Source organism: Anolis carolinensis, chromosome 5 (assembly GCF_035594765.1).
Source record: "Anolis carolinensis isolate JA03-04 chromosome 5, rAnoCar3.1.pri, whole genome shotgun sequence".
Taxonomy (NCBI): Eukaryota; Metazoa; Chordata; class Lepidosauria; order Squamata; family Dactyloidae; genus Anolis; species Anolis carolinensis.
The window spans coordinates 135,835,484-135,852,770 of record NC_085845.1 but is presented as its reverse complement, the minus strand read 5'-3'; the positions used below and the strand labels follow the sequence as shown (position 1 = coordinate 135,852,770).

At 39.4% G+C, this 17,287-nt stretch overlaps 1 protein-coding gene across 1 annotated transcript in view; it reads right to left on the bottom strand.

Moving 5' to 3' along the window:
- LOC100552267 (V-type proton ATPase subunit S1) overlaps positions 1–17,287 on the bottom strand; it is an 89,309-nt gene that overhangs the window by 47,618 nt on the left and 24,404 nt on the right. The window contains exons 2-4 of the mRNA XM_062982736.1: positions 16,426–16,555; positions 16,256–16,324; positions 2,885–3,180 (exon numbers count right to left, since the gene is read on the bottom strand). Of these exons, the coding sequence (XP_062838806.1) occupies positions 2,885–3,180; positions 16,256–16,324; positions 16,426–16,555 (495 nt within the window). The remainder of the gene's footprint in view (positions 1–2,884; positions 3,181–16,255; positions 16,325–16,425; positions 16,556–17,287) is intronic.

The window sequence follows — 17,287 nt, the reverse complement described above, 5'->3', positions numbered from 1 at the left end:
ATCTGAGAAAACAGAAAAGATACAACATGTTTGGGTTTTGTTGTTGTTTGAAAGAGTGTAGTGTTGACAGATAAAGTATAGTTTAGTTTAAAAAATTCTGAGGACTCATTGCTGATATGCCATGATATCACTCCTTTAATATAAGCACAATAGTACTAACAGAAGACAAGTCACACTAGTCAATTGTTTTGGATAGTCCCATTTCAAAACTGCATTATCCATACTCATGAAGACAGTCAAATGCTGATATTGTGTATCAAACCCTCACCACACATGCACTCTTTAAAAAAAATAAGCCATGTTTGTGCCACAAGCACTATTACAGAAAGTCTCCACTTATCTGATGGATTAGGGATTTGACCACTGTCGGAAAAAAGAATTGGCTGAAAAGTCGAATGGATGTGGAAGTTAAGTGTGTCAAACTATATTAATTTTGCACCCTCGATCAGGGATTATAAACTGGTGAGTGCAAAATGGAAACAGGAAAGCAGAAAGGAAGAAAAGGGTTAACTATCCTTCTCCATGACATAGTCCCAGTCTCCAGACTGGGACTATGTCATGGAGAAGGATAGTTAACCCTTTTATTATTATTATTTTATTACTGGGACCATGTCATGGAGAAGGATAGTTAACCCTTTTATTATTATTATTTTATTATTTACAGTATTTCCGCCCTTCTCACCCCGAAGGGGACTCGGGGCGAATTACAATGAACACATACATGGCAAACCTTCAATGCCAACAGACAAACAACATACAGTATAGACAGACACAGAGGCATTTAACATATTTCCAGCTTCATGATTCCGGCCACAGGGGGAGCTGTTGCTTCACTGTGCACTAGGGCTGTACTTCCTCATTCCTTTCCTCATGTTTTGCTGGCAGTTTTATGGTGTTCTAAATTAGTTAAATTAGCCTCCCTAAAGCGTACCTAAATTTCCCTACTTGACAGATGCAACTGTTTTTCAGGGCTGCATAGGTCAACAGCAAGCTGGGCTATTTAATGATTGGGGGCTTAACCCAACCCAGGCTTCGAACTCATGACCTCTCGGTCAGTAGTGATTTATTGCATCTGGTTACTAGCCAGCTGCGCCACAGCCCGGCTGCTATTATCATATGGAGGAGGAGGAAGATTAGTGTATTAGATCTTGTCAGGCTTTTAGAATTACCATTTATTTTTTAAAACAATTTCCTAGGCAATCAAATATTTTTTTCATGCAATTTTATGCCAAAGGAAACCTGGTTAGAAACGAATTCAGCAATCGTTAAACTGACAGCAGAACTAGCAATTATTGAATAAGACAGATAAACATATCCTGTCACACTCAATAATTTATCCCTCTGTTGAATAATCTTACCTTGTAAGACTTCTGACAACATGTATAATACTGCCTACAATGATAGATTGCATTGCAAAAGTAATGTAGGAAAGCAAAAATGTCTATATTAGATCAGTTTCTGTTTTCCACAATTTCTCATAATGCCTGACGTCCAGAAATTAACTACAAGGTCTAGTGACATTTGGTGTTGATGTCAGTGAATAAAAAGGAGACTTGGGGCCTTTCCACACAGCCCTATATTCCAGAATATGAAGGCAGAAAATCCCACATTATTTGCTTTGAACTCAGATAACCCAGTTAAAGCAGATATTGTGGGATATTCTGCCACGATATTCTGGGATATAGGGCTGTGTGGAAGGGCCCTGAATCTGATACCTCCTTATACTTCTCCAGAAAATGTGAGGCAGAAAGGAACAATGGACCTTCTCATAGCATACTATGGTTGTTGTCAGGACACTGGGATTTTTTAAAAACCCATAGTTTTATCATGTAATGAGTCATAGTAATACTAGTCAGATGGATGATACCAGTCACAGGGCTGCTGAGAATCATGTGAAGCTTCTACAGGGATGTGAACATAGTAGCATCTTGAGTATTAGCAAGATAAACCCTGGCCCAAGTTTATTATTAGATGTTTTTTTACTGATATTCTACATTGAGGAGAGCTTAAGAGTTAAATTTTCTTTTTTTGAGGTTGACATTTGGTTAAAGGGAGATTTAAATGTGCCAGGTTCCTGCTCAGGTTAGAGTTGAGGAAAAAGGAAGGGATATATTGAGACAGCTTTAAATTAAGGGATCATGGATCACATCATTGCTCCTCAGTGATATTTTTGTATTTTTTAATTTTGTACAATGGATTTTAAACAAGCAGTTTTAGCTCATTCATGCTTTCAACCATGTTCCTATATGCACTGACAAAACTAATGTAAATGAACTGTATTCGTGTGCACATTCTTTTATCATGGAGGCTGTCTTGTATAGAGTACATCTTGAGATTATAGTTTTAAAAAGAATCGTGTCATTGTTACTTTTGAATAGTTCCAGCATACCACTATATTTTAAAAGTAACTTTCTAAACCCTGTAAAATTATGTTTGAGACATTCATAGTCCATAACTCAATAGACCCATGATTCCCAAAGCATAATGAATCAATTTGTGGAGAAAGGAGTGTAATTGTTTGGAGTACAGAGGTATGTTTTGAACTACATCTCATAGAATACTCCTCTTCTCTCTGATGCCATCACTTTCCTTACAATGAAAACAATAAAACTTTACATGGGTAGTTTTGGAGTGGTACTAAGATGGGGTCAGCATAACTTGAAAACAACTTAAAGGCACACCACGGCAATACTGAGAAGTACAATGCATTCGAGAATGAGTCAATAGAATATACAAGACAAGTGTTGTCTATGATTACTTTCAACTCTTCCTATTCAATTTGTATAACTATTCTGCATGGTCTGACGTTTAAAGATTTTGCAAGGTCTATCACAAATATATTTTGTATGTACATATGTGTTTTAAGCATTAGGACATGTCATACCTCTTGGTTTGGTGTAGGTTTATCACAAATATATTTGGTCTGGACACGTTCACTGTCAGATGTGGTAAATCAAGACCATCCACATGGACTACAGTCCAGTTCAGAGATTCCTGGAGGTAGTCTGATAGGTGATTAATTGTATGGCAGTCAACAGCTGGTAAAACCAAAGACGGTGAAGTCTTAAGAAGTTCCTGCAGCAAGTACAAAGAGCTGTTAATTATGAAGTGGATAATTACAGAAAGGTGATTGCTTTTTATACTTTGATAGTCTTTGATTGCAGCCTTTTGTAGCCTCTGTTATGGAAAATAAACTCTGTTATCCTCAAAAAGAACTTGACATGCAATTGCATTACATAAACAACCCAGTAATGATCATCAACAAGCTAAACTAAAATGTTTTGAGTGTTGCCCATTTTCTCAATGTTTTGGAAATATTAACATTTCTTTGTGCATCAAATTGGCTGTTTTGCAACCAGTTTATTCTTGTTACATGAAAATAAAATCTTAGAATTTTACATCTGATCACAGCCCTCTCTGACAATATGCAATATTATCAACTTACAAGCTACGACCTCATCAGACGAGTTACTTGGTCTGTTGTATGTTGCTTGTTCTCCCCTTTCAGGACAGAGCCCATTACACAGCTCATGTGTACTTCAAGGTGGGCTCCATCCAGAAAGGGGAGAACAAGTGGCATATTTTGCCACCTTGGCAATGTGGAATGGGGACCACATGGAATGGAGGTCACAGTAAGTCACAGAATGTGGAGTGACTGATTTTCCACGCCCCCCACCGGGAGCCATGGATTTGCCATGATGCATGGTGAATCCATGGGCCTTTGTAATGAGTCATAGTTCAATATTCATTACATCATAACTGAAATATCAAGTGCTGAAGTTATTCACGTGACTGAATGAATGATCCAACAGAAAATAATCAATTTCATGCCCTCAAATGGAAAAATAGAAATGTTACACTTTTCAACTCCACAGCTCCCAGAATTTTGCAGTCATTGTGGCTAATGGTTGAAATATTGTACCGTGTTTCCCCGAAAATAAGACAGCATCTTATATTAATTTTTGCTCCCAAAGATGTGCTAGGTCTTATCTTCAGGGGATGTTTTATTTTTCCATGAAGAATTCACTTGTATTGTTGAACAAAAAAAAATGAACATTTATTATATACTGTACAGTAGATATCATACAAACCAACATAACCAGACAAACTGTGAATCCTATCAAGAATTTCTTGTTACTACCATTATTTTCATGTACAGCAATCTATGGTACATACATTTACCAATCCTGCATGCTCTGATGTTCTGTTTGGCGGGCATGCTTCCAAACAAAAACTTTGCTAGGTCTTACTTTCAGGGGAGGCCTTATATTTAGCAATTCAGCAAAATCTCTACTAGGTCTTATTTTCTGGGGATGTCTTATTTTCAAGGGAAAAGGGTAGGAACTGTAGTCCAGAACACAATATTTCAAAACCCTTATCCAAATGTATTAGTGGAGCCAATTCAGTTGATAAGAGTCAGGCCCCTTCTCTACACTGCCATATAAAATCCAGATTATCTGTTTTGAACTGGATTATGTGGCAGTGAAGTAGATGCCTGAGAAAGTTGATTATCTAAGCTCACCCATTGAGTTTATTTGCCTGAGTGGGTCAAATCACAGGCCTCTTCTACACTGCCAATCGAATGTATTTATTTATTTATTTATTATTCAGACTTATATGCCGCCATTCCCCTAGGGCTCGGGGCAGCTTACAAGAACAGGCTAAAATCAACAATTTAAAAACATCTTTAAAACATCTTTAAAAACATCCTAAAAGCACCTTTTAAAACATCAATAACAGAACTCAAAATTAATGTATAATACCGAATAACAATAGTGATTGTGGTATCTGGTGACTTCTATGCTAGTGGGATGGTGAATCCTCTTCACATGTTAAGTCAAATGTTGAAAGAACTAGCTGAACTATTGAACTTATTTTAAGAATAGGATTCAGCACTTCAGAGAGTTCCTTTACAGTTCAGACACAAAACAAATTGACTAATTAACATGATATGGCTGGTATTCATTTTGTTATATAAAACACATGTTTTGGAAAGGTTAGTCCTAGTTTGAGATAGCCACTGAAACTAATGGGACTTAAGTCTAATTGATTTTAATGGATCTCCACTAGACAGCCTTAATGTTGAATTTTGCTTGTTTATATGAGAATATTGAATGTGTTGTAATATGTGAGATGAGTATTTCAGATAAATCAATACAGGTGCTAATAATATTTTTAAAATCTTGACCAAATGACTAAAGTACAATAATCATACTGAATTTTTAGTGTATTGCTCCTGCCTCTGTTCACTGTGCAGTTGGTTATCTCTGTGATACATTCTGAATTTAAGACTTTTGGCTGATTTTCTATTTTAACAAGTGACTACACACTGTCCTTTAGTGTAATGCCAGGACATTTTAGTTCTCTTGCTCCATCCTTCTTCTCCTCTAGCTATCTTCATTTCCCTGACCTTTTCATGCTTTTTTAAAACGTGCAAAAATATTGTATTCTGTTGTTTCTGTCCCTCGGAGATATTAACGCAATTGACTTTTACAGCTCTCTCATATAAGTCAATTGACAAGGATGACAAGGCACTATCTGTATTACTGATAAGGCAAAATGATTGCAATTTCATGACCCTGAACTAAGAACCTTAATTGCTAATGTCCTCAAATAGCAGCAGAACTGTGGATGAGACAGATTAATGTGTTGATTTTTTTCTGACTCAATGTTTTTGAACACTTTCCTTTAAGGTACTATTGGACTCTGACTTCTCAAAAGTACAGAACAACATTGAAGTGTATTTTCAATCAAGATACCTTTCCCAGAATGCAGTTATTGCACTATGATTCCCCTCTAACTGTATTGGCAACATCCTCTGGAATCTTGGGCTTAGCAGTTTCAGAGAGATCTTTGATGTTTAAGGAGAGGCAATTTCCTGCTACATAGCTCTACTGCCTCACCAAATTAAAACCACCAGGATGTAACTGCAGCAGTTAAAGAGAAATCCTTACACTTTGGTTCTCTTAGTTGTTTTGGACCTCAACTCCCAACCAGCTTACCAGCTGTTAGGAATTGTGGGATTGAAGTCCAAAACACCTGGAGGACCAAAGGTTGGGAACCACTGATCTATGGGAAGGGAAAAATGAGAGCATTGGCCTCCACATATAAAATTTCCTTCAACCTTCACATTTCTAGAACTGAAGAAAATGAGACAGTCAAAATGGTTCATAAATTGAATTCTTATATTTGTTGTGGTTGACTTCCTTTGCCTCTCACTTTTCTCTCAACTGAATGTTTACGTTAGTGAAATGTTAGATGTTTTTGGACTGAAGAAAAATTTGGATTGGATGGATTGGAATTATTATCTGGAGGAGCAAAGCTGGCATGCTGCATTCCCCTGCTACTCCCCCCCCCCCCCCCAACATAGCTTGTGGATTTCAATGACTTCTCTGTCCAGTCTGACATAATGGTTGTGGACAAGTGCAGCTGTAGACAAGTCTACATAGAGACCACCAAATGCAGCGGCCGTGTACGAATCAAAGAACATGAAACGCACTGCAAACTAATTCAACCAGAGAAGTCAGCTATAGGAGAGCGCATGATGACCTACCCAGGACACAGAATATTATTTGAGAACACAGAAATGCTGGACCACTCTGGCAACCATTATGTTAGAAATGACAACCTTCTTCAAGACTCCACTAGTTGTTATATAATGGAGGCTGGGTAAATTATTTTAGTTTTAAAAGGGGTTTTGGGGGGAGGGGTTGGGGAGGGTGTTAGTGTGTCCGGGTGTTTTCCCGGAAAGATCTGGGAGTGCATCTGGACACCAGCCCCAGAAAGCATAGATAGCTTTGGATAACATAGGGAAGGGTTTATACCACTGTCTGTGCCCCTGTTCAGGAGATTTCACATCACTTTGTGTCCATGTGAGAATTGAAACAAGGAATGGTGAGAAAGCTTCCGTGGAGACACCTTTTCCCCATAACTCTTTCAAGAGTGATTTTCCCTTCCAAGGGGTAGATTTCTCTCACTTTCTGTTGTCTCACCCCTGTTCTTAACTAGGGACATCATCACATTAAGTGGCTTAATATGGGCGACATCAGGGGGATTCACCAGACAGTGTGGCAAATCTGGCGGGCAACAGGGGAATATTTCACCCCGTGCCCCACATTGCCGCCTTCCCCATCACATGGGGGAAAGCATTGCTGAATGGCTTCCTCCTGTGCTCCCCCCATTGCTGGCAACAAGAACACAGGAAGCTTCCAATGTTTTTCTTGCTTCTTAGGATGCATCCCAGACAATTCTGGAAAGGAGTGTCGCAAGAAGGAGCTCTACGTCATTTGGTGGTAGGCTCTGTCCCTGAACTGTGCTAGATGCATCCTAGGATGGGTAAAAACTTCAATGTGATGAGGTCACATGAGTCATTTGTAAGTCGGATCTTTGTAACTCGGGTACTGCCTCTATAGCAAATTTCACGTTTAAATTTGGGCCCCATATAAGTATACAAGTATGTACTTAAAATATGAAAATACAGATATTCCAAAATACAAAAACAAAATCTGAAATTGTGGTTGCAAGCATTTTGGATAAGGGAAACTCTGTCTGTACCAGCAGAATTTGCATTGGCAATTTTGTCTTCTATCCATACAGAAATCATTTAAAGCTTCCAGGCTCCGTGATCATTTTCTAGCACACTGATTCATTAGCATCATTTCTTAAAGTTAAATCAAAGAACCATCTGTTTCCTTTTAGCTAATAGCTGTTTGAGCACCATCATGATAAGTCAATAGATAATTAGCACTGGTGCTGTTTATGAGGCATTTGCTTTAAATTGCTTATGATCTGATCTTCAAATCTATAACTCATGCCCTATCACTGGACATAAGATCTTCATCATTCATTCATCTTCAGTGGAAAGTTAATAAAATAGTTATTTAAATTTGTTCTTAACCGAGCCAGACCTAGCTAGTTGAAATGGAGCAGATCAAATCCAGCAGTAGCAAAATGTAATGAAAAATTAGCTTTTTTGACTGCCAGAACTACAGGACATTCACAATAAGTCTTCTGATAAGTGTGTATTTAGTTAGATTTTGCATCCAGTGGAAGATTCATTAGAGTGAATATCTACAGTATATATACTATTGAGTCAGGGACACCTAGTAGCTTCAACTCCTCCAGTTTTAATATAATAATATAATATACTTTATTTATATTCTGCACTATCTCCCTGAGGGGACTCAGAGTGGATTAGTAAAGGTAAAGGTTTCCCCTGATGTTAAGTCCAGTCATGTCTGACTCTGGGGGTTGGTGCTCATCTCCATTTCTAAGCTGAAGAGCCGGTGTTGTCTGTAGACACCTCCAAGGTCATGTGGCCGGCATGACTGCATGGAGCACTGTTACCTTCTCGCCAGAGTGGTACCTATTGATCTACTCACATTTGTATGTTTTCGAACTGCTAGGTTGGCAGAAGCTGGAGCTAACAGCTAACAGGGTTTGAACCTGGGACCTTTTGGTCTGCAAGTTCAGCAGCTCAGTGCTTTAACACACTTCGTACGTATATGGCAAACATTCAATGCTGTGATGATGATGATGATGATGATGATGATGATGATGACAACACTTTATTTATATTCTGCCCTATCTCCCCAAGGGGACTCAGGGCAGATCACAGTACACATACACAGCAAACGTTCAATGCCGTTTGGACAGACAGGACAGAACAGAACAGACAGAAACGAGGTATATTGTGTTTGAAGTTCAGCTTGGATGCCTTGGAGGTTTTGCTCGGATTCAGCCACAGGGAGTTGATGTTGCTCCATTCTCTATGATGAAGAGCCATCAGGACCTCCTCCTTCTTTTTGGTCACTGGCATTTTATGATTTCATAAAATACCTCCCCTGCTAAATTAGTGGTACCAAATTTCTCTACTTACCCCTCTTGCTGTTTTGAACTGCTTAGGTAAACAGTGAGCAGGGCTTGACAGTCAGGTGCTCACCCTGATCAAGCTTTGAACGGGCCACCTTTCGGTTGGTAGATCTTATTACTGCTGGTGATTTACCAGCTGTTCTAAAGCCCAGCCCTGTCTGTGTTATACAATTGACACAGACAGACATTACATAAAAGAGGCAAGGCTTCCCTCTTTTCATCTCTAGCATCCAGCTGTGCTTGACTAAGCCATGGGGGAGATGCTGTTGTTTTATTTTCCGCAGGGCTAGGAGCCTGTCATCCATGGACACCTTTCTTAGTTGGATTTTCACCAGCATGTTTTTCAGGATGTCTTTTACCTCCTTACCAAAGTGGTACCTACTAATCTACTTACATTGTTGTTGTTGTGAATGCGCCTTCGGAGACTGTGGATGATAGTGGAGATCAGGAGAGGAAGGAAAAACCCTCGCGATGAGGGCTCGTTGGAGGATTTGTTTAGGAAGAGGGTCAGGGAGACTGATGGGGAGTCTTCTGAGGAGGATTCAGATGGGGATCTGGAAGAGGAAATGGATGCTGGGGAACAGGTATTAACGGAGGAACCGGGCACGGACTGGGCACGGGCACCAGCACCGGAGATGCTTGGGGAAGAATCGGGGCCCATGGATGCTGCTGATGCTGGGGAAGCTTGGGTGTCTTCAGAAGCAGATCCCATTTGGTCTGCTTGGAGGAGTGAGAGGGGGTCCACAGATGTGGATAGAGTTGGGCATGGGCAGGATGATTGGGACTCTGATGAGGAATTCGGAACACCTGACCCAAGAGCATTGGCTGTGTGGAGTTCTGATTCAGATTAAGAAGTTGCGACACCTGCTCTTTGGGTGTGGATAGTTTGGAAGCCCAGGGAGACCTGGATATATTGGGGTTGTTTGGCCATTATATCTTGCGTGTAGCAAGGTGTTGCTGGGTGCCATTGGGTTTCCTGTGTGTGTTACTGAAGACTGGACTGGGACTTTGTTGAGCTATTTTTGGACATTTGCTTTAATAAACTCTGTTTTGCTCTCTTATTGGCATCTGACTTTTGATAGTTGTTTTTAAACTGCTAAATAAGCAGAAGCTGGGCTGACGGCGGGAACTCACCCCAACCCAGGTCGGCAGGATCTTCTATAGCTGGTGGTTTAACTCGCTGCGCTAGCCCACTGTGATCTTCTTTAGCTTGGGAATCCCCAAACTAAGGCCTGTGGGCCAGATGTGGTCCTCCAAGGTCATTTACTCCCTCCTGCAAACTTTAAGCTTAGGGCTCTTCCACACTGCTCCTTTATGCCAGGATCTTATCCCAGATTATCTGCTTTAAACTGAAATATATGAGTTCCCAATGCCAGATAACCTGGGATAAACAGATTTCTTGGGATAAAGGGGCAGTGTGGAAGGGCTCTTAGGGTTGCCCTAAGTCTGAAATGACTTTGAAGGCACACAACAACAACAATCCTTATTAACTTGACTATCTCATTATCCAAAAACAGGCCCACACTTCCTATTGCAATACTGGTAAGTTTAGGTTGGTTAAAATTGTTCTTCATTTTAAATATTGTATAGTTCTTTCACATTTGTTTGCGCTACAAATAAGATCTATGCAGTGTGCATATGAATTTGTTCATTTTTTTAAAAAAAAAAACTATAATTGCCCCTGCCCCCAACTGTCTGAAGGACCGTGAACCAGCCTTCTGCTTAAAAAGTCTGAGGACCTCTGCTTTAGTTTATGCAAAGTGTGGAACCTATATGCAGATAACCTATTTAAAGTTTGGGCCAAAGCCCAAAGCAAAGTCACTACCAGATGACATGAACGCAATCAGCTGCTACTGTATTGCATTGTTGCTTTATTTATACAGTGTATTTCAAATCCAACCTTTTATGAGGAATCATTGTCGTTAATTTTATACAGAAGTTGAACTGACTTAAAGTAAATCTATTAATAATAATAATAATATAATAATAATAATAATAATAATAATAATAATAATAATAACTTTATTTTTATACCCCGCCTCTATCTCCCCAAAGGGGACTCAGGGCGGCTTACATGGGGCCAAGCCCGAATAAAAACAATAGCAATATAAAACACAACAATAGACTATTACAAAAACACAACTATACAATACCAACAAAAATAGACAGAAATCTAGGGGCTCATTCCCACTATCGAATTGTAGTGCTATTATTCCAGTTTAACTGCCATTGTTCTATACTATGGAATCCTGAGTTTGAATTTAGAAGGGAGGCATGTAGAATTCCCCATCAGAATATTCCAGTGCCTCCCAAAACTACAAATTCCAAACCTCCACAGGTTGGAATCATGTCAATTAAAGTGCAATAATGGTACTGAAATTCTGTAGTGTCAAGGAGCCCTAGGTATAATACTTTTATTGTTGCAAACTGGATAGAAACACACAGTGAAATATGATATACAGTAGAGTCTCACTTATCCAACATAAACGGGCCAGCAGAACGTTGGATAAGCGAATATGTTGGATAATAAGGAGAGATTAAGGAGAAGCCTATTAAACACCAAATTAGGTTATGATTTTACAAATTAAGCACCAAAACATCATGTTATACAACAAATTTGACAGAAAAAGTAGTTCAATAGGCAGTAGTGCTACGTAGTAATTACTGTATTTACTAATTTAGCACCAAAATATCGCGATGTATTGAAAACATTGACTACAAAAATGCGTTGGCTAATCCAGAACGTTGGATAAGCACATTTTGGATAAGTGAGACTCTGCTGTAGTTAGAAATATAGTGAAGTAGTGTATTAGTGTGACACGCTATAGGCACCCCAAACCTACACATTAAGTGGTATTATATAATACATTTAAAATAATCAAGTTTAAAGTTAATCAAATTAAGTTTGAATAACTGCTCTCCAAAGCACACTATGGTTGTGGGAGTCCTCCATCTAATCTAGCTCAGACTGGATTGGTATGGGAAGCAGAAATAGTCCCCAGTATTCTTCCTTGAGTTCCTTGAGCTACAAATGTAAAAAAAAATGTTTGTAGAAGTCCTAATGTTAAGTTATTTTAATGTGTTCAACATTGTTGGTTGTGCTCATGTTGCTACAGAGTTTCCCTAGCAGATTTATGAAATATTCTATGCTGTGTTTAGAATTAATTGTGGCCTCAGTACTCTAAAAGCACCAGATCCCAAAAGGTCAGCCCTGGTTAGTACTGGAATGGGAGGCTGCCAATGCTATAGAGCAGGAGTCCCCATACTAAGGCCCGTGGGCTGGATGTGGCCCTCCAAGGTCATTTACCTAGCCCTTGTCCTAAACTTTAGACTTAGGGTTGACCTATGTCTGAAACGACTTGAAGACTCACAACAACAATCCTAATTTTGGACTATTTCATCATAGTCCGACCCCACAACAGTCTGACGGACCGTGATCCGGCCCTCCACTTAAAATGTTTGAGGACCCCTGCTTTAGAGATTATGCTATTCACCTCAGAGTATTATTTACCTAATAAACCTTATGAAATCAATGGGGTCACCATAAATCAACAGATAACGCGAAGACACATAAGCATACATCTTTGATCTGCAAGTACTTTACTAACCACAATGAATTACATTGCTTGGACAAATGTAACAGATGGCAATGTGTCATTAAACTAAACCAAATCCATCTTTTCTCTGGCCCATTTCTCACACAGCAAGGGCTTGAATATTACTCTGCCTTTGCAGCTCCAAGTAAACTACACAAAACCAGGTGGTTTATCATGTGCCCAGCAGGGTACTGTACAAGCTGGTGTACGGAATGCATCCTGCAGAGGGGGCACAGACACTATTCTATTAGAACAAAAAATATATATTTATTTACACACACATTAGCACTAGTTATGTACTGGTGGCAAGGCTAACGTCCCAACTGAAAGGCGGGTTCACATACTCTAGTCTGTCTAATTACTTTCTGACCTGCAATTAGCTTCAAGTGGATAATCCGAGGGGTAATTTATTCCAGACAGTCCCATTTATTAATTTCCTTGGGATCTGTGGGTTACATTACTCTGCTGTTTGCATGATAATAATGCATTCTCCCTTTCAGTGTGGCAGCAAATACTAAAGTCACACTATTAGGCAGGGCAAACACATATCTGTGGATGTAACATCCGGATTTGCCGTTGGAAGGATGTAAAGTAAGTTAATTGTCTGTCCAATCCCAAAGTTTAGCACAACACAAATTGTCCTGAACGTCCTGGGTGGAAGTTCATTTCAGAGGTTACCTCCTTAATTTGTGTATTTCATTTTACCTGCATCACTCTTTAGCCATAGCCAGCACTTTCTGATGGGAGTTTCAGTCCCACAATATCTAGGAGAGCAAATATGTTCCATCACTTGTGCTCACACTTGTGGTGGGTTTGCACCCTTACTTGCAAACACAACTGACCTTCTTTCTCCACCAATCTCTTGGTAAAACATTGATGCTCCCTTCCCATTGGTGGAATCACCTTTGCATAGAATTACTGGTTTACATAGGTCTCCATAAACCTACACTATGTGCTGAAACCCACACGTCGTGCCTCGTTCCAGGAAGTCCATAAGAAGCACACTTTTCTTGTCCCAAAAAACGGTTACCATAACCTTCCTTGCCGACATCATTTGCAAGCATTTACAAAACCTTAGAAGAGCGATCCAGGACGAGCGTGGGGTTTTGTGGGGAAGGAGTTGACAAGCTCATTCATCGATATGATAAGTGCCTAGATTTGAATGGCGATTGTGTTGAGAAGTGGTATTTGGGTATGGCTTTCAACTGCATATGGTAAATGTTTTCTCCTATACTTTGTTCATTTTTAATTCCAAAACGTAATCTACTTTCTGGATAATCCTCATATGTACACCTGTTGGTAAGTTTCATTTGTTTCACACTGCAAGATATCCCCTTATTGAAAAAGAAATATTCCAAAATGTAAAGATGTTGTACTTGACTGGTTAATTGAGCTGAATATTTAAGACAAATGGCATGCCTGTTTTAATAACCTTTCCTTTCTAAAATGCCAGTACTAGGCTCCTTTTAATAGATAGCCAATGGTACTCAAAGCTTCAAACTACTGTTAATGTAGCTGAACAAATCTAATGAGGTTTTCAATCCAATAGTTTTCTCTCATGTGAAATTATGTTTTTGCTTTGTGATTAAATACACAGTGACATGCTCATCTAGCACACTAAATAAGAACTTAGGTTTACTTCAGTGAATAAATCTGCATAGTGAAAACACCCCAAATTGGAAGAATAAGTCATACATCATAAAGCAAATCCAGACAAAAACAGTCTAATTTCAGTGAATATTAGTGAGACAAATCATTTAAACGTGTGCATGAACTTCAATTGATTTCAATGGAATGGGGGTTTGGAAAAGACATTTCTATACATATACAAAGATACTATTCTTTATTGAGATTTCACATGTTTTCAATTAGTCTTTTACTAAAAAATGGGCTCTGGAGAAAATAAACCCTTGGAATGGATGACAGCAATAGAATAAACTGGGGATTTTAAAAGAGAATACCTCTAACAATATTAATTCTGATATGCTTGAATTAACCCTCTTAACTGAATAGAGGTTTTAAATTACAAAACATCTGAGATTTTTTATTGAGCAACACAAGTGGAATGCAGGTATAAGTTGAACAGTTATTATTTTAAAAATAACCATATAAGAAAGTGGCCCCTATGAGAAAAGGAAGGGAAACTAAGAGTGAGACTAAGGCCTCTGCTGCACAGCCATATAAGGCAGTTTCAAACTGCATTATATGGCAGTGGAGATGGGCCTTTAGCTCTCATCTATATTGATCACTTAGGTAGGTTCTGAAGTGGAATAGCAGAAACCAGGTTCACAGTGTGGATTATTAGGTTGACATTTATGGAACAGGCTTGAGGCTTGGATGGTGATTACACAACCACAGAGGGTGGCCCCAAACTGGTTCTCAGATCTGCAGCATTCACAACTATCCATAGCTATGGATACTGAAGTTTGGGGTTTTTAAAAACTTCATTTGATGGAATATGTTTTCACACATCAAAGGAGCATTCTGGGTGTCCACATAATGATTTGCATTCTGTGAAGTTACTTTTTTACACTTTTTTACACTTAGAGCACACTGATGAGCTTTTGGGGTATCCCTCAACTTTCTTTATCTTGGTTTAAAGGATTTAGAGCACGCAGAGGTGCACTTTCATGGCATATGTTGTTATATATCCACCACACTTTGAAGCTGACTCCAAGCTGAAATAAATGGTCAGTGTAGTTGCATCCTTACTTTTCCTTTGAATTTTTTTTCGTGTCAGGAGCGACTTGAGAAACTGCAAGTCACTTCTGGTGTGAGAGAATTGGCCATCTGCAAGGACGTTGCCTGGGGGACGCCTGGATGTTTTGATGTTTTTACCATCTTTGTGGGAGGCTTCTCTCATGTCTCTGCATGAAGCTGGAACTGACAGAGGAAGCTCATCAATGCTCTCCCTGAGTTGGATTTGAACCAGTAACCATCAGATCAGCAACCCAACCATCAGGGTTTAACCCACTGCACCACCGGGGACTCCTTTGAAATGAACTAGGATGTACATTTTCAGTTGTCTTTATATGCAGACTTCTATAAAACAACTTGGGAACTGAAAGTGGCTTGCTACTTAATCTCCATTATTCTCAGTTAACATAGGGGGGAAAGGTGCATAATTCTTCTTTAAAGCTGCACAAGAAACTATAGCCACTTAAAGTTATTTTACAACAATCTCTTTATCAAAATGTTTCAGTCTGTGGCTGTGGCGCAGGCTGGTTAGCAGCCAGTTGCAATAAATCACTCTGACCAAGAGGTCATGAGTTCAAGGCCAGCCTGTGTCTGGGTGAGCACCCGACAATTAAAAAATAAAATATAGCCCCTTCTCGTTGCTGACCTAAGCAACCTGAAAGATAGTTGCATCTATCAAGTAGGAAATTTAGGTACCACTTATATGTGGGGAGGCTAATTTACAACACAATAAAAATCACGCAGCCACCGTTGGAATGAGGAAGTGCCGTCGCAGTGGATGATGAAGCAGCTGCTCCCCTGTGGCCGGAATCAAGCATACCCTCAGGAAGCTGGAAGCTGGAGAAGGTTTAAATTGCCTCTGTGTCTGTCTCTATCTCTGTTCTATGTTATATGGCATTGAATGTTTGCCTTATATGTGTACAATGTGATCCGCCCTGAGTCCCCTTCGGGGTGAGAAGGGCGGAATATAAATACTGTAAATAAATAAATAAATAAATAAATAATGTAAGGTCTCTGTCACATCTTTTAAACATTTTTTTTTTCCTTTTGGAGAATTGCTAAATGATACCATACGGAATAGTAATGCTTGCCTGCACATTGCAAAAAGGTGTCTCATTTCCAGAAGAGTCAGAGTAACGTGTGAAGTCGTCCACACTAAGCTGCAAAACAAAAAGAGGGCATAAGTCACCCAAAGGGAGGATACCCCTTGGCTCACTACACACAAGCTGGATTTGAGATAAGGTGCATTACAAATGCCTACCGTATCTTGAAGAAATAAGACAATGTTTTTCGAATCTGGAAACAAAATGGTATGTTTCATCAAGAGATGCAGCTCATGCTTTGAGATAATCTGTCCTTCATGTAAAGGAGACGCCAAGCCTTGGAAGGATCTGTTTTTTTAAAAAGAAAAGAAAATACAAGACAACTTATAAAGCCATCCTACATCTTAAATTTGAGAGTTTTTAGGTTGGTATTTCTATGGCTCTTGTGCCTTAATTTACCTTAGTAAAGGTAAAGGTTTCCCCTGACGTTAAGTCCAGTCATGTCTGACTCTGGGGGTTGGTGCTCATCTCCATTTCTAAGCCGAAGAGCTGGCATTGTCCTTAGACACCTCCAAGGTCATGTGGCCGGCATGACTGCATGGAGCGCTGTTACCGTCCCGCTGGAGTGGTACCTATTGATCTACTCACATTGGCATGTTTTCGAACTGCTAGGTTGGCAGGAGCTGGAGCTAACAGCAGGCACTCATTCCACTCCCGGGATTTGAACCAGCGACCTTTCGGTCTGCAAGTTCAGCAGCTCAGTGCTTTAACACACTTCACCACTTTAAGCACAATATAACATCCAAGACCATAGCCAGAATTTGTGTGTGTGTGGGGAGGGGGGTTGAAACTTTTTTTTTTAACAAATCATGAAGAGTAGTTCCATAATGCAAAATAATTTAGAAATCAGGCTCCATCGATAAACTTCAGTGGACACTCATGGGGATTTGTTTAATCAGTTAAAATTCATGAGTAAACTAGTTTTTTTTAAACCTGAATTTTTTTGAACCCCTAACCCCCCTCTTTGCTACAGCCCTGATAACATCTCAATTTCTTTTTACTTGATTAGTTAATAAATAA